The 21,304-nt window shown below is 44.6% G+C and overlaps 1 protein-coding gene across 2 annotated transcripts in view; it reads left to right on the top strand.

The window, feature by feature from the left end:
* The first annotated feature begins 2,811 nt into the window (after nucleotides 1-2,811).
* Nucleotides 2,812-21,304, top strand: part of LOC144179005 (cytochrome P450 3A31-like) — a 28,112-nt gene continuing 9,619 nt past the window's right edge. The window contains exons 1-9 of one of the 2 annotated variants that reach the window (XM_077707166.1): nucleotides 2,812-3,029; nucleotides 8,369-8,465; nucleotides 11,063-11,115; nucleotides 12,118-12,214; nucleotides 16,533-16,649; nucleotides 17,723-17,811; nucleotides 18,623-18,768; nucleotides 19,549-19,664; nucleotides 19,788-19,932. In XM_077707166.1, coding sequence (XP_077563292.1) covers nucleotides 2,962-3,029; nucleotides 8,369-8,465; nucleotides 11,063-11,115; nucleotides 12,118-12,214; nucleotides 16,533-16,649; nucleotides 17,723-17,811; nucleotides 18,623-18,768; nucleotides 19,549-19,664; nucleotides 19,788-19,932 — 928 coding nt within the window. In that variant the 5' untranslated portion in view covers nucleotides 2,812-2,961. The remainder of the gene's footprint in view (nucleotides 3,030-8,368; nucleotides 8,466-11,062; nucleotides 11,116-12,117; nucleotides 12,215-16,532; nucleotides 16,650-17,722; nucleotides 17,812-18,622; nucleotides 18,769-19,548; nucleotides 19,665-19,787; nucleotides 19,933-21,304) is intronic. The other variant, XM_077707167.1, reaches the window with a different exon arrangement.

The following is a 21,304-nucleotide window of genomic DNA, read 5'->3' as shown; positions in this document are numbered from 1 at the left end:
AGAAGTCCCTGCGTGATAACAAGTCGCACACTTCTTACGATTCTCCTTTTTCAATTCATGAGCTGAAGGTTGCTCTGAACGCATGTAAGCCTTCAGCTCCAGGTGCAGACAAAATCACATACACCATGATACAACACCTACACCGAGACACTCTTGAAACACTCCTACATGTATACAACAACATATGGCTTTCGGGGCACATTCCTCGCTCTTGGAGAGAGGCCATAGTAGTGGCTTTCCTGAAGGAAGGAAAGGACCCTTTCTCTCCCGCTAGCTATCGGCCCATCGCCCTCACAAGCTGCCTGTGCAAGCTCCTCGAGAAGAGGATAAACAGGAGACTCATGTACTTTCTTGAGTACAATGGTCTTCTCGAGAGCTGCCAGGCAGGCTTCAGGGCGGGGCGGTCCACCAACGACCAACTCGTCGCGCTCGAGTCCTATATAAAGGACGCCTTCATTCACAAGCAGTTTTGCACAACGGTATTTTTTGACCTTGAGAAGGCCTATGACACCGCTTGGCGTTACGGGATCCTCTGTGACCTAAAGTCTTTCGGTGTTTCGGGCCATATGCTCAACACCCTTGCTAGTTATTTGTCCGAAAGAACGTTTCGCGTGAGAGTAGGTAGCGCACTCTCAAGAGTTCATGTGCAAGAAAACGGCGTTCCGCAAGGTGGAGTGCTAAGCTGCACTCTGTTCATAGTTAAGATGAACTCCCTTGGGAACGCACTGCCACCTACAATTTCTTATTCAATGTACGTAGACGACATCCAGGTATCTTTTAAATCATGTAATATGTCCATCTGTGAGCGTCAAGTCCAGCTCGGTGTCAAAAAACTTGCCAGCTGGGCAGACAAGAACGGTTTTAAACTTAACCCAGAAAAAAGCACCTGTGTTGTCTTCTCCAGGAGGCGTGGGATCCATCCGGACCCAGACATTATCCTTAATGGCGTATCGATTCCTGTGAGGAAGGAACACAAGTTTTTAGGTGTGGTGTTGGATGAAAGGCCTACGTTCATCCCTCACATTAAACAATTGAAACATAAATGTCTAAAGGCTCTCAACATTCTTAAAATCTTGTCCCACCAGTCGTATGGAACGGATAAGCAACTCCTGTTACATATTTTCAGAAGCCTAGTGGGGTCTAGATTGGACTATGGGAGTGTTGTGTATGGGTCAGCCACTAAAACAGCACTTAAAATGCTCGACCCAGTGCTTCACTTGGGGCTTCGCCTCTCTTGTGGCGCATTCCGTACGAGCCCTGTACAGAGTCTTTACGCAGAGTGTGACAAATGGTGCTTATCACACCAGCGAACCTATGTTGACTTGTTATATGCCTCTAAAATTTCATCAATGGACAACCATCCTTTTAAACCGGTTTTTAATGATACATCCACATCAAAGCTCTTTTTAAATCGCCCATCCATTCCTGTTCCCTTCTCGCTCAGAGTAAGGGACGAGGTCACTATTCATGAGGTCTCCTTTGTAGACACATTCAAGTCATCTATCACCGATCTTGTAGCACCATGGCATCTTCGTCCTGTTGTATGTGACTTGTCTTTCTTAAAATACAATAAGAACAGGACACCAAAAAGTGGGATTTTGCAGCATTTCATGTATATACAGGATAAATACAAGGCTGCAGAGTTTTACAGCGATGCATCTAAAACGTCCACTGCGGTGTCTTGTGCTGCGCATGGGCCCAATTTTGAAGCATGTAGAACAATGAATGTTAATACAAGCATTTTTACGGCAGAAGGATATGGCATATTTCTTGTTGTAAGTCACATAGTTGAACATCGTATTCCTACATCCGTCATTTATACAGATTCGTTGAGCGTCGTCCGTGCATTATCATCCGGAAAGTCATCAAAAAACCATGTCATTAATCTTGTCTTCAAAACAATTATGGTAGCTTATTCCTCAAACCTTGGGGTGACTGTGTGTTGGGTGCCAGGCCATTCTGGCATTGGCGGTAATGAAGTGGCGGATGAAATGGCCGCCAATGCTGCACTCCGAAACACAGTAGACATGGCAACACTACCGTACACAGACCTCAAGCCACACATTAGACAACAACTCCGTAAAACTTGGCAAGCAGACTGGAGCGAACAGACAGACAACAAACTACACGTAATAAAACCACACTTGGGACAATACACAACTGACTCACACAACAGGCACATTGAAGTTACCTTAGCCAGATTACGGATAGAGCATACACATGTGACGCACTCGCACCTGCTCACGGGATCTCCAAGACCCCTGTGTAGCAGGTGTGGGGAGGGCCTATCCGTGGTCCACATACTCATACAATGCAAGGCACTTGACACAACACGACACAAACACTTCAGACAACTGTACAAACAACATATTCCCCTACATCCATCCCTGTTTCTAGGTGACGATGCCATGGTTTCTGTGAAACGCGTTTTTAAATATTTGTCAGACGTCAAGTTTTTAAACCTCATTTCCTATGTCGCATCATGAAACCTGGCCCTATACACCAGCCATCACCATCATCTTTATTGATCTTACTATGTCCAGTTTACACGTTTTATACCTACCTTTTGTGGTAATCACTTCTTTTCATTAAATAACTTCTCTGGCGCTCTTTGCCCTCGTCGGCCTTGCGCCATTAAACAAAAACCATCATCATACTCTCCTTTCTAGTGACTGATAATTTCGGCCTCGGTCTCATACTTATCCGGCACTATACGTCCTTGGCCGAAAGGAGGAGCTACCTCGTGTTATCGGCTGCTTTCCAACACGAAATGCGTCGAACAAATCGAGGTGCTTCTAGATTAGACAGCGGCCAACTTGCGCAGAGGGGCTACGGTGCACATGTGCCTCCTTCCATTGTTTGTTTTCCTTGTAGCTGAGAGAAAGGAACTCTGCTGTTAGCTGGGGGTTCGTGTTATGGGCTTGCTGTAGTTCTCATCCTACGGCTGTTGACGGATCGCTCATGATGTTAGTCTTGGGTCTGCCCGATTGGGTAATACTGGCGGCAACGGCTTGCATCCTTCTTTACCTGTGAGTATCTCAAGTTCTTTCGTCATGGATCGTGAAGAGAACGAAGAGAATAAGTCTTTGCTTTCCTTTTCTGGATGGTGCTAGCTCAGTCTAAGACTGCAAACGTCTAGCGAGATCAGGCTTCGCGGGAGCTTTTTTCTATTTCTAGAACTTTGGCATAGATTAAACTTTACCATAACGGCACACCAAAAACAAATTGTGAATAAGTGGGCTGGTGCCCTGCAAAGGCATTTGAGGCTTGCCTAGAGTATCTTTTCCTTGTGTGGTCAAGAAACAGCAGGCACAGGGCCTTCTCGATTCATGATTAGAATTCGTTTCATCTACATCAGTTCTGCGAAATAAAACGGGCGCAATATTTAATTGTGGACACTAGGTCACACATTTGCTTAATATGTCTGAGAGTGTACCCTATGCTTGATGTCGACCAGACGACCAAACAACTTAAAAGATTCACCTTGAAAACAGGCGCGGAAAGACGTTGACTGAGAAAAGAAATACAAAGGACGACGCGCTACTAGCAACTGGCAACATTTATTAAGAATCAGAAATATATAGGGCGACCAACCAACATAATCCAACTGATTAAGAATATATAGACATCAATAAAAATTACCTCAGACATAAAAAAATACAACCTATAATATGTTTTCATCGCACGTGTCGTCCCAGAAACGCCAACTCTGCGTCTTGCAGACTGACTGAAAGATGACTCACGCACATCTACCCCTCCCGGCTTCCATTATCCAAGCTTCCAAGCTTCCATTCCAAGCTTCCATAATCTCCCTTTGTATCCTGACCTTGTTCCCGTATGTACATTGGCTCTCTCATGGCATCAATAGTGTGGGTTCCCGATACGGCGTTAACGTTGTGTTTTCTGCCGAGAAGAAAGTAAGCCAGATATGCTCTGCCGTTGGCAGATGCATTGATACGCCGGGGCGGCACAAAAAGGCTGCAACGTGAAACACGGAAAGCAGTTCGTTGCTTGCACCCAATCAGTGGTGTATCGACTGCCGCTAGGAGTAGGTTGTGGCAGGGCCTACATCGGGCAAACAGGCAGATGCCTGAATGTACGTTTACGAGAACATCACAGTTCGCTGGTGGGCAGGCCTTACACGCACCTGGCTTCGCACTCTAAATAGTGCCAGGTACAGGGGGGGGGGGGGGGGTGTAAACCCATTTTCGAAAAAACAACCGTGTTGATTAGGCACAAGGTCAGGATACAAAGGGAGATTATGGAAGCTTGGAATATCAGCCGGGAGAGGTCGATGTGCGTGAGTCATCCCTCAGTCAGTCTGCCAGACGCGGAGTTGGCGTTTCTGGGACGACACGTGCGGTGATATATTATAGGTTGTAATATGATAACATATTATAGGTTGTATATTTTTAATGTCTGGAGTAATTTTTATTGATAATGTATGTATAGGTCTGAATAAGTTGGATTATGTCGGTTGGTCGCCCTATATATTTCTGTTTCTGAATAAATGTTGCCAGTTGCTAGTAGCACGTCGTCCTGTGTATTTCTTTTCTTAGTCGACGTCTTTCCGCGCCTGTTTTCAAATAGAGCTCGCGCTGTTTATGTTTGGATAGAGGGGCTCACCTTGCATACTCGAGGCGGTTCTGCCACCTTTGGCGGGTACTTATATATGAGCGACCCAATGGCACCGCCGAGGCTTGGTGAGGGCCTCTTGGAGTTTAACTGTATCGTTACGGTGGAAAAATGATAAATTTTGAGTGCTCCCACAAAAAATGTATTTCTCTTAAACAATTGGACACATTTAGTATTGTTATACATGATATTGTAGCTATCAGTTTGCTTTTTTGTATAACTAATAGCAGTGTCGTGAGAAATACAAATATTCGATGTTTATATGTCAAATAAATAAAAGAAAATACAGACAAAAGTAAAAACACACAAAGAATAAGCGATTGTACCAAGCCAGAAAATTATTTTAGGAATTCGGAAATATACATACTGCTCCTAGTTTCCTTAGCTATCGATTCATATATACATCAATACTGTACGCCATGTCTTGAGTATTTCAAGGCCCATCAATCTAGCGGCCTTGATGGCTGTGCCACTGAGCAAAGCAGTCACGCGAAGGTAGAAAGTATGCATCCAGGCATACTTATTTGTGTTATCACACAAAGTCTTGATCACCCCCGTAGTGAAAAACAAAAGAAAACAATCCAGCGCTCTCGAGAACCTACGTGCGTCACTCCTCAGCGCTGCTCCGACATGGGCACAAACCGTCTTTGAACTTTAAAGATAAATCTCCTCCAAAAGAAACAATTTGAAGAAGGGCTTGTTGGCCTGATGGCACAGACAGAACAGTGCTGCGTAAGGGACGTAGAACGCTATTAATAGGCCACCTCTACCTTACGACCTTCAGTTTTGTCTTCAAGTCTCCATCTACGCTATTTTTGGATTTGTACTTCTGTACGTCCTACCATGGAATTTTTGTAAATAATAATTTACCCCTCGATTACACATGCGCGTGATAATGGCGCCAGTGTTCAGTGCGCATCCGAGTTACGTTATTTGTTCTGGAAAGCAACAGCTCCTGGTACACCTGGACTGTTTGTTGCTACCCGTGTCCAACCAGCGACAGGTAGTAATTGGGCGTTTCAGTTAACCCCCCAAGGCGCTTGCTATACTATTCCGTCGCTAATAAACAGGTATCTGCAGCGGTAACAAGCGACGTACGCTGCTTTCAGGGTTATGTTTAGTCATTATATTGCGGGCATCCCGTGGTTTGCTACCTTTACAGACAACACGGCTCTGTGTTCAAGCACTGGGTTTTAGGAGCGGTGTCGTGCGAACATGCATAATGCTCTGTTGCAAGCAGCGCTGCATCAGAATCGCAGAGTTAGACTCTTGTTGGAAGGGGATGACCCCCTCCTAATCCCATTCCACACAGTAGACTCTGTAACTAGCCTTCTTTTTGACTCTAATTCAAGGCTTCAGCGCTTTACCATTGGTCAGTGGCAGTATTCTCGACCAATTACGTATCGATTTCGTTCTCTTGAAAAGAGTATTGTGACTCACAATTTTATGCGAGTGCTAGCGCAATAAGACGAAAAACAAACCGCAAAAGTCACTTCGTTTAGTTTCCTTAGGACAGGTGTGAGGTGTGGTCGAAGGAGCAAATGTAGGCTCTGCATTGTACAACTCATCTCATTAATGGGATCCACGGATGCACTTTCGTTAAAGAACCACAACAGCTTGGCTTATTAAGGATTTAAGTGTCATTACGTGCAGTGGAAAGGAACAGGTATTGCCTGTTTAAAAAACCTGGGACCGGCAATGAACATTAACAAGCTTGAGATGATCAGGATGACAACAGCAATAAGGAAGTGTGTGGTAGGAGAACAGGGGTTCTAGTTAGAAACTACGCAGCATAGAAATCGAACCAAATCACTGTCTCCTGATATCTCAAATAGAAACGTGCAGTTCTCAATTACGAAAAAAAGATTGTAACTACCGGTGAACATGCACCGACTGATCGCGCTGTTTAGGGCCTACCGTCTACAATTGGGAAGGACAAAAATTATAGCCGTTCCACTCAATGTGAAAGCTGTCGGACGTGCAGAGCAGTGATTCGCCATAATGGGCTGTAGCGTCGTTATCCGATCACTGCTACCACCCAACGCATTTCAAATTTCCTGCCTTCGCAGTGCTCGCACCCCCCTGACTGAAACTGCGCGAGCGGGAGTTTTGTTCTTATTGTGCTTGCTTTTCCTCCGGCACGTGCCGGCGTTTCACTGCCACTTTTTTTCGCTTACTGGGCCTCTGCGATTTACAGTCTCGGGCTCACCGCGGATAGTCCGCGGCTAGTCCGCGGCTAGTCCGAGGATCCCCGTAGCCAAAGGGATAAATGGGAAAATCGAATGCCGGACTGCTTCTCGGGGAGGCCGCGGTGAGCCCGAGACTGTAAATCCAAGAACCCCATTATCGTAAAATCAACCCAATGAGCATTCCTAACTAAATGAACGCGGGCACTTCCGGTCAATTTCACATATTTTGCCTCAAATGTACATACAGTTTACTTTGCACTAAACAACGAGGAGATCTGTGAAAAGCGCCATCGGTTTACGAATTTCGCACGCTTATAAATAAACCGTTTGGCTTTCAAAGCGTCTGGGTTACGCCGCGATGACAGCCTCTATGACGGAACGCCGTGTGGCTCTACTTTGGTCCAGCGGGCGAGCTAAGACGACATGGCGCGGCCCTAAAGTGCTCTGCACTTAATAATGCAGTGTCACGGGGGACTGAGAAGGAACGGCAGCATCACACATAAATTTCAGCGAAGCGGTACGCACGCAATGAAAGATAAAACGGGATAGCAGGAATTTCATGAAGCGCGTCAGCTGCTCGACAGCATTAGAATGGGCCTGAAGGAATCTGCCGCTCCTCGAGCGGGGAGGGCAAAATCACTCAAATTTCTCCCTTTGATCGCTTGATTAACGTCACATACGGGCATGGCACTGCGGTTGCGATACGCCCTTTAGGAGTGAGGCTCCTTTGGGGCTGGGGCTGTTAGTGTGCCGTGTCGTCGTCTTCGTCGTCGCAATCGTCGTCTCATGTAGTCACGGTAGTAAAACACTGGAAAACTCGTTTACGCCTCGCGCTGGAACGCAACGCGCACTAAAAAAACACAAGGACGCTCGTTTACGCCTCGCGCTTGAGCGCTTCGTAACGCGTACTAAAAAAATCGCCGGGAAGCTCGTTTACGCCTCGTGCTAGAATGCAGCTCGTACTAAAAAAAATCACCGGGGACACTCGTTTACGTCTCGCTCTAGGGAGCTTCGAGCTTCAAAGACAAGAGACTTTTACAGCAAAGGCGTATACTTCTACCCCCCAACGGTTTCATCTCCCTTGGGAAAAACGCCAAGGCGCCAAGAATACACTTATACATTGCATGCTTTGTCCCTCCCCAAGTTTCACGTTACTGGACATGGCCTGGGAGTTTTTGCTGCACTATTAAAGCGTTGAAAATTCAGGTCTTTAATTGGAGTAGACATTTAATCTCTTCTTTTTTGTGGGTTTCGCTGATTCTCTTCATGTGCGCAAAGATATTTCACAGTTTATTCAATTAATTGGCGTGTAGCATATAGTCTGACGACATAAACAGCGCATAAAAACAACTAAAAAAAGGAATAACACCACGCCGCTGGTGTGGTTCTCTTCCTTCGTCCTGGTCGATTTCGGTAATTTATATTCTCAGACATGCTTAACGAAATCGCCGGAGCATCCACGTAAGCATACAGTCCTGATAAGGAAGCACGCATCTACGCCAGTTAACTGTTCTTCATTTATTCCTGTGTTTCCATCTTCGAAGATATGCATCACGGAACCGAAATTACTGGAAAGAGCAAGGCGTTGTGTCTGAGCCGTTCGCTCTCATTTTTGGTCCCACCATCCAGGTTCTCCTAAACGTAAGTACCGAGTCACGAGTGAAATGCACTTGCTCTGTCAAAGATGGGGTTTCAGTGTGCGCATGCTCCTGGCTTTAATTGTGTCAGTAGAACAAAAGGAATCCCCGGATTGCAGAGTTACAGGTAGCCCCACAAAACTGGTATTCCCAGCACAGAGTATCTAGACAGTCGTTTGAGGGATCATAAGTGCAGCAACAAACATCTAATAGTTGGTTTGAATATAGCTGCACGAAAACGTTTTTTGGAATAAACACCTCCGATTTTGAATGGGTTTATACCTAGAGGGAAGCAACCATTGTGATCAAAACGCGCAAAACTAGGTGGCAGTTATGGTAAGGTCTTCCCAGCTAATTTTTAATAGTAGAGGGGGGATCAAAACAAATGCTAACGTCGGAGCTAACCACCTCCGACGCATGCTGCACCATTTGACTGCATAATCAGTAAAGTGCGCGCATGCGCACTTCTTCGAGAGAGTTTGAGAGTGTGACCTACGTTTATGGGAAATGCTTGATCAAGAAGCGATGCCGGTCGTTTAATTTTAGACGCCTTTTCACGCTGCGTCGCCACTGAGTAGGATGATCGTTGGAGGGCATCATGCTATCTGCAATCAGCCTCCTGCGCTCTGCTCCCGAATCTAGCAGATAACAGGCTGCTCAGTGGCGACAGACCATAAAAAGACGTCTCAACATAAATCACCGGAGAGCTTCTTTATCAAGAATTTCCCCGTACCAGTAGGCCACACTCTCAAACGCTCCGAAAGAACTACGTAGGCGCGCAGTTTAGTGACAGTGCAGCCATACGGAGCGGCATTCGTTGGAGGCTCTGTGATCCGTTGTTCGTATTTCTTTTAATCCACCCTTACAAAAAAATGCTTCCCTAAATGCTGTTCTAAAGTGAAGATTCTTTGTACTTTCTATCCACGTTCAACTGGTAAGCGGCCTTGTTTTCTATTTTTATATATTTTTGGTACCACGATGCCACTCTCCAAGCATTTAGAGAGCATTCGTTGTGCCGCGAATTTTCGAAAGTCAGCAAGTATTTTTTATCTATCTCACACTTACGCAATGCAAGAATTCATCAATAACAGGGCGTACGTTTCACATTTGTGCCGCTATAGCTATTGGAAGCTTTTTATGATCAGCCCAATTTTATCAGTTTATTTTTGTATCTTTTGTTGGAATTTTATAGTTAGACTCAAGTTTTTTCAAACGTACGCTGTTACCCGTTTGTCAGGATTACGGTGTCGGGCATAAATCGCCACGGACGGGTTGTTCGCCCACATCCCCAGTAATACATTTTTGTCGGGGCATTTCTTTCTGAATTACGCGTATCAACGCTGACCAGAAACCGTACGTACGGTTTGGTCGTTGGATGAAAACTTAAGATATTTAAACGGAACTGTATGTGGTTGTACTGTGCACCATGGAAGAACTCGTTAAGCGCATTCAATCACCCATGCTGGTTGTTGGACTCAGTGCGGGCCAGCTGATGTCTGGTGTAGTATTTGGTGCTCGTAATGTGTACCGGTGTGAGAAAGGAAAACTCAGACTGCTACTCGAAACAGAGAACGCGCTTTCGTGCTGGCTTCCATTCACAAATCGTTTTTGAACGCCCTCCAAGGTAAGCTTAATGCGTTTCGGCTTGTTCATAGGCTTTGCTGCATGGTAGTTCCACTCCGTTCCTTATTTCAGCAGGGGTTTTTACTTGCACATGGGTAGCTTAGAATAGTTTTCTAAATATTTTCCGGTACGCGTTTTTTTCATGATTTCAGGATGTGCGCTTTTGGCCAAATGGTGTCTGCAGTATTAAAAAATTTCCCGCATTTCCCCGAGGGGAAGAATGTGAAAGTGCGAATGCACGAATTGAATTTGCGCGGTTCGGTAATGTTCGCGAAAGAGAGATCACACACACACACACAACTACAAAGAAAGAAAGATGCATTTATTCACAGACACCTATTTGTGTTGTCGTTGTACTTGATTCTAGAGCGGATCTCAGCTTTGAAATTTCGTGTCAGTACTCTTTTAAGCAGGTGCATTAGCCCTTCTCACGCCCGATTCTTGGCCAATCCCCCACGTGGGTGTGTGCCATGTTAGCGGCCAGGCAGCGCGCGCCCATCTCCCCCCGTTGCCAAGGAAGACGAGGAGATTCCTGGCCAATCCCCCCCCGTGGGTATGTGCCATGTCAGCGGCCAGGCTGCGCGCGCCCATCTCCACGTGCGCGGACATCGCCGGTGGACGCAGATTCAGGGTCGCTTAAGAAGTGCATTCGCACTTAAAACTCTATCGGGAAGGCAAAAGAAAAAAGAAACTTGCACAACCCAGCTGAATTATTATGTTGTACAAATGGCCTACGCCTTTCTTCCATGGCCTAAAACGTACCAATTGGCGAAAAAATTGTGCGGTCGCTTCACACTGCAGCCCTGTCAGTAAATATAATTACACCATCATGAGTTTCACTGCCAATATTTGCCCACCAAAAGAACAAGCACCCTAACCAGTAGCACAAACGCTATTAGTGTCAAACTTTATGATGGTAACATGCAACGGATTTGGGCCTGACGTATAATGTGATGGCGGTGTTTTACTTTATTTCAGCCTGCGCACACGGTTGACTATGCAAGATATCGAAAATATGGAAGGCTGTTCGGGTGAGTATATAGCGTAAATGTCCGAGCCATATTACACATGAATTCAAATACCTGTTACTATTGAAACAGATCGACTCTCAATTGTTAAATGAGCACTGAAGTTTTAACACGGCACTCACTTGTGGCTTCATCGGGTATTCGAGCCCGTGTTATTACTGATTTCCCTGAGTGATTAAAATCAACAGTGTTATTTTATTGTTAAGACTAGGAAGAACAGGAAGCGTTAAGCGCCCCGCGCACTGGGTAACAAGTCATCGCCACGATAGCCAAAAGTGTACAATGTACTTTATATTGTCTCGGAATTCGTCATTACCATTTCTTTTTGTTGCCACCGAAGTGTTCCAGGATGTATGTGTCTGTAAACTACTCTGTTTTGCTTTGTGAACTTGGCAACGTGTCGCCACAGCCATTAAAGCGGTTAACAGTAGACACATTCGGAAGCCCTTCGCACCCGCCTCACTAAGTAGAGCAAGTAACGTCACACTGCTTTGCAGTGTAATTAGATGCTATTTCTATCCTCGAAATTTTCACTTTGTCTTTCTTGTTTTAGGGTTAATGTTATTAACATATAGTTAATAGGTTAACAGATGATGTACGTGTGCGCAATCTGTTAAGTGCCATCCTTTGTGGAGTTGCCGATGTTTTGTTTTACCTCAAGCGCCACCATACCGACGGGAATGAGACGGCCAGGAGAAAAATGACTATTTTGAACAAACTTCTTTTTCCGAAAAAGTGCGAATTGAAAAATAGAAGCTTACACCTTAACACTTATAATCTGCATACAACCTTCTTATCTGTATGCTACCCTACGCCAGCGTACTTTTGTATTTTTCTAAATAAATGTGAATTTCAATTTGAACCACCTTGAATTTGCCAGTTTACAAGCTAACAGTGCTTTGCTCGATACGGCCTCACCCGTACCTGTGCTTCCAAAAACTCCACAGGAAGCCCAAGATACAGTTCTTCCTATAACAAAATTTAAAATGTCTCCTCTACTGACAGTGCCTACGAGGCTGGCAGGGCGATTCTGTTCGTGGCGGACCCCGATCTGGTGAAGCAGGTTTTGGTTAAGGACTTCGCAGCTCTGCCTAGTAGAAGGGTTTGTATCATGTTCATTTTCTGGTCTCATTATAAAATCTTAAGTTGCTTATAAGTGTCGATCTGAACGCTACATGAATTTTCGTGTCCATTTGAACACTAATATGCCTGGAATTTTTCGGCGTCGAAGGCGCTAAGACGTCTGGGTGTACAGAAGGACATGTCAGTAGACTTCGATCTGCGTGGTCATATCAGCTTAAGCTTGTAACGGTCTGAAGCATCCAGGCCGCTGCACAGCTTGAGTAACTCGATTACTAAAGGCCATGATTACTTAAGATACGATCACTAAAGACCATTCTCTACCCCAAAACCAACTTCCTCGGTATGGCAATGCCCCAGGCATATACCTTACCCTTGCCGCTTCTTTTTTATCGCGAAAGACAAACTACCTTTCTACCGCACACTCCGTCACGAGGTTTGTCATTTACTATCTAAGAATTCAGCGAACGCTTAAGAGTATGTAACCGATCTACCACGCAGCGCAATACATTGGTCTGGCTTAGGAAGGGCCGCAGTATGCAATACCGACTTGTCGGAGCGTCAACCTACTTTGCTCGAGCCATGGCCTGTACTCAGTAGAAACGTACGTTTTCTTTGGGGTTCGGCTTATCCCGTCCTTTCGGTATGTGTTCTCCTTTTCTCACTCTCTCCACACTCTACTCGCATACGATGGAAGGTTCTAAAGCAGTCTTAAACCAATGCCGGGGTCACGGTGTAAGATATACTTCTAGGTGTGCACTCAGCAGCCCAAAAATCTGTCAAATAGAGTTGGTGGCGCCGTGGCGCCACGCGTGGACCTTTGATTGAAAGGACATCTGGTGGCAGAACTCTTAACTAAGCTTCGAAGTGACCGAGGCTTCAAGTGACTTGAACAACGACTGTCCGAAGCCAGGTGGTTCGCAGGCACCAGCGGCATGCGTGTAAAACAACATTTTTGAGCTCACCGTGTGAGCTCACACAACGCGATCTTAACGCGTAATTTATTGCATTGCTTAAACAGCTGCGAGATTTCGGGCGTTCTAAGTTCATTAAGACGCGCGCGCAACTCCTCAGAACATTGGACACCGGCAGTGAGTTTGACAACATCGATTCGTCTCCGCTGCTTCGTGCATGGACCAACCCCAGTTGTGCAACGTCATTTACGACGAAGAATTATCAGCGTACTCGCCGCCAGTTTAATCCATTTCACAAACTGCCTACTTTCCTTGTATATCGGGGCGTTGTTCCGGCAGGAGACGCTTTCTTTTGCCGCTCCTTGTACGGAGTAGCTTGGGGGGCTATAGCCAACGGTAAAGTCGACGGCACTGCATCGTTTGCGAGCGCGCACCTCTTAGACATTCAGTAGTACATCCCCTCAAATCACCAAAAAGAACCCTATCGCGCAACCACACTCTCAGAAAAATCCTGACCGCAAGTCGCATCATTTTCTGCTGGAGATGGCTGCAGAGCACGCATTCATTCGTTTACGATCACAGGTAACGTTAATTACTGTCACGTTTTCATGCCATCGGTTGCAGTACGTACTCAATAAAACATTTGCACCCCATTTTTTCTTTGCGCAAGCATAAAAAGCGCAGCATAAAATCTTATTTGTGTGAGCGCTCAACGGCTACCGCGGCATACATTCCCTTCAGTTTAGTGTTTTATACCTTCTTTTGATTATTACCGACTCAAAACACATGCTTAGACCACGTTGAAACACTGGGGCCAGCGCAAAGGCTTTCGCACCGCTTTCTTCAAATTATCGTCTGCACTTCCGTCCGGCGGAACCAGCCAAGCTGCGGCGAGCAGAAATCGAGCAGACGACCGGTTACGGAAGCTGCCGAGAAGGCCCCACAAGGAGCCGAAGGGATCCGGACACCTCCGAGTGGGCGGCGCTCAGGCAACTTCGTTTCTCTGCCGCTGGAGGGCGCTGCAATCAACGGTCTCAGCGGCGCCAGTTTGGCGACTTTATCAAAACGAAGAGCATACGTTCGTTTTGTAAGCTGTGTCCTCACCTAATCATATATCTTACACCGTGGCCGGGGTATAGCTGAAACTTTTGAAGTGACGTTGTGGTTGCTATGGGAAAAGTGTGCATTTTGAAGTAATTTTATGCTACCCAGAAATAGAGTACGTGAAGCTAGAAAAAAAGTAGACTGCTATGCCTCAGTTTAAAAGAAAAGTAACTTCTCTTTCATCAAATATTTAGCTCCCCTCAGGAGCATCATACTAAGTCCTGTGAAAGCACTGTCGAAAGCAAACCTAAGATGGAAAACATTTTGCAGGTGCCACTGCGAGCATTTTTTCCGCCTCAATAAAGTTGATTAATAGTAAAGGTAGAAAACTGAACTTGAGGTGTTCGGCCGTATTGTTTTTAAAGAAATGGCTTTAACAGCAATATTAATGTAAAACCGGAAACAGTCGCTATTAAATTTTCGGCGATGCTACAATGAAAACCTAAGAACAGAATGCAGTAACTCAGTAGGTAAAGTTTATTACGGAGCTGGCGTGGCACTACTATGCAGATAAAAGTACCGCATGAGGACTCGACGCTGTTAAAGAGGATTAGAAGCTCAAAATGTTTTATCGTTTCGCAGCAGCTATTACTGTTGATTTGAGTGAAACTTCACAACGCAGAGATGACAAGCCCTATATTCCTCACGAGTTTCAACCGTATTGTTGGAGCCGCCCTAATATTTGCCCAATTCGAACTTACCGAAGTTATTTTCTTACAAGTCAGAGGCCGAATAAAAAGCAGTTTAAATAAATTGCAATCAGTTTAAAACGCAAAAAATGAAACATCGGGTACTATGTGAACCTCATATGAATAACGGGAAGAATAAACATGTTATTGAGAGCAAATGTTTTTTTTTATGCGTAGGGGCCACTTATTCCGAATGCTGTAATTTTCATGTACGTTTAGTCTTTCTTGAGATACACAAATGGGGTACTTTTGGTCTGTCTGCTGCCATCCTAACCCCCAGGGCGAGCGTTGATAGAATGCCTGAACAAAAAGTATATATAGTCAAGGCCTGTAAAAATGTCTAAAATTGGCGGCAGTCCTCTCACATGGGAACATTCTTTAGCATAAAAAACTCTGGACACATTTGAGGCAAAACTTGATCACATAACTACCAGGGGCCTTTCTTAATTAAAAATTTAATTGGAATTGGCTTTAAGGGCACCAAAATATCCCCGGCCATCTCCACGAACGTGAAACCTGGGAGGGGCGAAGCATGAAGTGTAAAAGTGTATTATGGGCGCCTTGCCGTTTTTGCCAACGGAAATGAAATCGTTGGGGGGTAGAGGTATACAGCTTTGTGCAAAAGTCTCGCGTCTTCGAAGCACGAAGCGTTCTAGCGCGAGGCTTAAACGAGTGCCCCGGTGTTTTTTTAGTACGCGTTACGAGGCGTAAACGAGTGTCGCGGTGATTTAGTACCATGACTACATGAGACGACGGTTACGACGGCGACAATAGACCCCACAGCCCGAGTCCCTAATGGGCTTCGCTCCTAAGAGAAAGGGTTAGTGGGAGCTTTGAAGACGCGAGATAATAGTTGGCACAAAATAGAAATAGAACAAGATCAAGATAACAAGAACAAGATAAAAAAAACTGTGGTTGATTCCTCTATCATAGCAATCAGTAAAAACACGAAAGCGGCATGTGCAGCGAAATCGGCATCTGAGCATGATTTTCGGGTCGGCGGCTGTCTTGTGGGTGTGCTTGGAGAGCAACGTCCTGCTGGTGGGTCGCTTCGGCAAAGGTGTACTGGCGTTGTTTCCGTGTCGGACATGACGTCAGGCAAATCTTGGTGTATCCCGCCAGAAAACACTTTCGTGTTAAAATATAAAACCCGAAAACGAACCCGAAGTATAGTGTGCTCTTTAGTGCTAAAGGTTGCTTCCCATCGAGGAGACCCTGTGTGAAGGGGTGCACCCTTTACAGGCTGCTTGCTTCGTTGTAGTGGCGTCACTTCCGTGACGGGTATGACGTAAGCGAAATCTTCGTGAATCCCGGAATAAAACACTTTCGTGTTAAAAAAGAAACAAAAGTTCAAAGGTTCCGAAGCTGTGGCGCTAAAGCAAGGCGAACACCTTAAGGTTGAAGTGAATTCAGCAAACCTCCATCGCAGTCATCACAGAAAGGTCGAGAGAGGGGGGAAGTGCGTGAGGGGAGAATAGGATAGTACTCCGTTGCAGGCGCGGCAGAGGACTGTCGTCTTTTGACGACATTTGCAGCGAAGCAACGGGTTGCGCAGACGAATTTTTATTTTTGAACTCAGCAGGAACTGTAATGGAGAGACTTTTGACGCTCTTGGTTTTTACACATCTGGCAGTCGTTGACTTTCTACGAGCCTCTTGTGGACAACATGATGGGCTTGACGCCTCTAGAACAGTGGCGTAGGGTGCGGCCTTCTGTGAGTCCGGCGTTCTCCACCGGAAAATTGCGCAAGGTCAGTACGCTTCCTCTTCTATTTTTTGCCACACGGAGCGCACAGATTGTATTACACCACCCTTGTAAGAAGGTGCAGCAGCGCTTGAATACAATACGATTTAATGTCAAGAGTTTCTGTCTCCGTACCGTCGCTGGCACAAAATATTCCCACAGTTTCGTAACGTTATTGCGTTATAGCCAAGATAACCTTTCAAATCATGAATAAAACGATGAATTACCGACAGTTAGATACGTTTTCCTAAAACTAATCCAGCTATAAAACTACGACAATAATGATTGGTTTTTTTGAACGTATTAGGATGAATAATATTTACAATGATTAAGTTCAAACTGCCTCATATTATTTCAGCTCACTATTTAGTGATTTCAGTTACATGTCAGGAGTTGCAAACTGTTTTGAAGTCGCCATTCCCTAATTTGGGTTCGACCAGGCTTTTTGGAAAGCGAGGTTGTCGTTTTTAGACAAGCTTTAGCGGTATTATAACAACCAGTATTATAGCAACCAGTAAAAGCCGTGTAATCTTTTAAAGTTCATCTGAAACCACAGGAGAAATTGGGCTGTAAGCTTGTAAACGTTACAGTTATTTGGTTTGAGGAGTAGTAATTTTTTTTCATATATTTCCAGTAGCCACGAAAAGTAGAACAGTTAGGGCTGCTAGAATATTTCTTTGGCAGAGGGACCCGAATGGATAATGTCACCTTTGCAACTGCGCAAATTGCTCGTAATAATACAAGCTTCCGGTTCGTTCCAGATTGTAGGTGTTTCATCGTATAAGCTCTCCGCAACTGTTTCCCGTTTTGCCTTATGCGAGACGAAACACTCGAAACCCGGATAAAGGGTAAAGATGGCCACTGAAGAACACCCTCAGCTTTTTAGAGTGCCGAAAACGGTGACGAGAAAAAAAAATATCCCGCAATATACAATCACCTGTGCAGTTTAGAAAGGCTTCATAGTACTTAAGTACTATAAAGATTCATGTTTGGCTCAGCTTCACAAAAAAAATGGCTTTAAATCACGGGACACTTGGGCGCCGCACCGTTTAAATTGTTTGCACTTTCTACTAAATGCAGATGAATATCTTGATATCAGAGTGCGCTCAGGTGACAACGGAACACCTCAGGAAAGCGGCTTCAAAAGAAGAGGATCTTGACGTGAAACAGTAGGATTCTAAACATTGACATTCTGGTTCTTAGGAAACTAACAGGCAATAACGGCTATTATTTTCAATCTTCAAAATTTTCATACTTACGAGATCCCTCAGAGAATTTGCACAGAACGCTGTTGCGTTGTTTTTTTTCCGGAATTTCCGTAAGAAGCTTTATCAGATGGAATTACTGTTTTCCCTGCATTTATACGTACATACATACATACATACATACATGCATACATACATACATACATACATACATACATACATACATACATACATACATACATACATACATACATACATACATACATACATACATACATACATACATACATACATACATACATACATACATACATACATACATACATACACACTCGTGTATACAAATATGCGTACGTATAGTTATATCTACGTATTTTGGTTAGAGCCAGTTAGGGCCCAGTGCAGTCTGCTTGGGGATTCGGCCGTATGCAGTTGCATGCGTCCGCCGGTGATGGTGTGGGCCCGCTCTTAGAAGTGTCAATCGATGGGTGCTCCAAATTTATCACTCCTCATTTCGTCAGAAACGGCTAGGGTGGTGTTTGGTACGAGCTTGTGTATGTACGTAGTTATTTATCCCACTTTATTTGCAGTGGCAATGATGCTATCGGCCACTCCCGTCTAAAGGCAAGCATTCAAAAATCCTCGAAGCGCTGACATCGTTGTGGTGTTTTTCGTGAACACACGCCGTCGTGCTGAGTTCTGACTTCGGGTGTCGCCGTTCACTTTCCTGCGTGCCCTGAACGAACGGTTGAGCTTATGTTCTCCGTTCATACAGGTTTTTCGGAAACTACACATTGGATGTAATAGCAAGGTGTGCGTTTGGCACACAACTTGACTCTCATTCTGACCAAAGCAACGAGTTCGTCACAAAGGCGCGGGAGATCTTTTCTGGAGGCGTCTCTCCACGACGCTTCGTAACCAGTAAGTATATAGCGCATCGTCTTCTCTCTGAAATCAGGCAAGTGGACTAAGGCGTCCCACAGGAGCATTTTAATCCCTCCTCTCCAACGCGGCTACTGTGATCTCTACACAGTGACACAAAATATAGAATTCACGCAGAAGATGTAACTATTCTTTTTTATTTTATGTTGCCCACCTAATAGCACTTATTGAGGACGTGCTACAAATACTAAAAAAGTGTTTTAATAATAACTTATTAAGGAATTCAGACAAAGCCAATTGAATTGACCATTTTAGTCTGGAACGTGAATGTTACCTTCATAGTCGAGTTACAGACCCATACATACAAAATCGAACTTGTCCCGTTTACAAAAACATTTTTCTACCAAGACAGTAATGTTTTAGCAGGGTAACTTTCACAGATAGTTTGGGTGCGAGGACTTCGTGTTAGGGTGATTTTTTGTTTATATCATTCTATAAAACTAAGTAATTTATATTGTGTGTTCCGTACAACTAAGTCATTTAAAATATTATTCTGTAGAATGAGACCCTGCCTTGCAATTTTATGACTCCTTCATTTATCCTTACATACTGCTCCTGTGAGGGTTTAGGGCGTGGTCTTGTTGCCGAAAGAAACTTCTCACCCAATTTTCCGCCCCAAAATACGTATAAACTGCGGAAACAAGTAAACAAGCACATATACAGGGCGCTGGAATAGACGGGGATTCATTTTAAGGTCATACACATAAACCAAATATTTGGTGCAGCTATAAACCAGTCTGATGTTTTTTTGCCTTTCAGTTGGATTCCCGGCCATCGCAAGGGCTTTAAAACTCCGAATCTTAGACCCAGAGACCTTCCCGTACTTCAGGGCCTTGTTTCAAAACATCATGGAAAAACGTCGAAATGAACAGTCTGTACGTATAGCTCCACCGAATTTTTAATTTACTTTAAAATGCCAGAGTCTAAACGATTCCAACATAAATGACCAGAGTGTCATTTCGATCTTGATCTCAAGATATACACCTCATTTTCTACAGCGGCACAACGACTTCCTCCAGCTTATGATAGATGCACTGGACGGACAACTCGTGGACGCTTTAGAAAGTGCATCTGGACGTGACGACCGACTCTTCAACCTTGATTCAAATGTCACATCGGACACGTCGTTCTTATCAAAGAAAGGTAAGACTTTGTTGGGGTGACCGCATGACTGTTTCTTTCAATGCAATCTGAATATTCTCAACTTTTCGCTAAGCCACAAATCGAATAAGAAATCCTGGGTATATTTAAAACCTGAATTCAAACATTTAATAAGGAATCTGCTCTACCCTTAGTGCGAAAAAAAATTTGTCGTCCAAAAGTTTACATTAAGTTTTTCACTACTTGAATTGCCAGCAGAAGTGCACAAAATCGTTTACTGGATAAATTTATGTGTAAATAACATAAAAAATCTTTATCTTAATCTGTACATGAATAAAAGCCTTCTGTATAGAAAGCTATCTCGTTCATGTGGTGCGTGATATTACCTTTTACATCTCTGTGTGCATGTATTCTACCTATTCCAATAGCGAACTCTTGCTTAGTTCTGCCTTATTTTTCAAATTCTGACATGTGGACCATTTCGTAGGTGCGAATGACATTAACCTTATTTCAGTTTATTAATTTAGGCAGCTCCACCAATTCGATTTGCTCTGCGTTGTTGACACTTCCATATTCCTGCCTTTACCCAGAATCCCTTTCGTTTACTGAAATAGTCTAGCGGTTTTTTTTGTAGGTTCACCTTTTCCAACAGCTACTGGGGACTCATTACCATCGTTAAGTTGTCATTCAGCATGCCTTCACTACTTTGACTTTTAGCGGTAAAACGCCGAGAATTTGTTCTGAAGCATTATTATGAACTTAATTTTCCGTTTCTTACTGACTGCAAGTTTCGGTTTCTTCTTTTATCTACTTTCATCCTTTCCATTTCTAGCTTCTAAGACAAAAGTACTTTTGTCTGCTTACGTCACGCGGCTAATGTTTACAAGTACCACAGTTCCTCTCAGTTTGTTGTATTATAGCTTATTTTCATTTCTCGAAGGCAATCAGGACTACTTTTTTGCATCTACGCACTGCGCGAAAGTAAGGACGCGCATTGCGGCAGGTCGATCCTCCAGGCGGCGGAATACGCCCCGGCCCGGTGGTAAACACCCCGAATGCCAGATAGGCTGTTCTATGAGAAGTGCAGGCATACTAGGAAGGCTCACTGGGACACAAGCGGCAATCCCTCACTAGAGCAGTATCTGGCCGCCCTGTTGGAGCATTCGGCCCAAGCATCGCTTATGTAACTACCGCCTAGCGCATTGGCCTCGGTCCCCAGTAGCTGTAGAGCGCCTGTCTACGGCGCGAGTCAGGTCACGGACTCATCGATACAGCAGAGGGTGGTTACAATATCTGGCTCCGAACGGGCAGCCACTTGAAAGTCGACTTAGCAACATTCAACGCTGGGACTCTGCAAAGCGAGAGTAGGTTAGCTGTGCCACTAGAGGAGCTTTCAGGCGTTAGGTGGGATATC

Source organism: Haemaphysalis longicornis, unplaced genomic scaffold (genome assembly GCF_048455015.1).
Source record: "Haemaphysalis longicornis isolate Haplotype H1 unplaced genomic scaffold, Haemaphysalis longicornis Haplotype H1 scaffold_4, whole genome shotgun sequence".
NCBI lineage: Eukaryota > Metazoa > Arthropoda > Arachnida > Ixodida > Ixodidae > Haemaphysalis > Haemaphysalis longicornis.
This window is presented reverse-complemented; position numbering and strand designations above follow the sequence as displayed.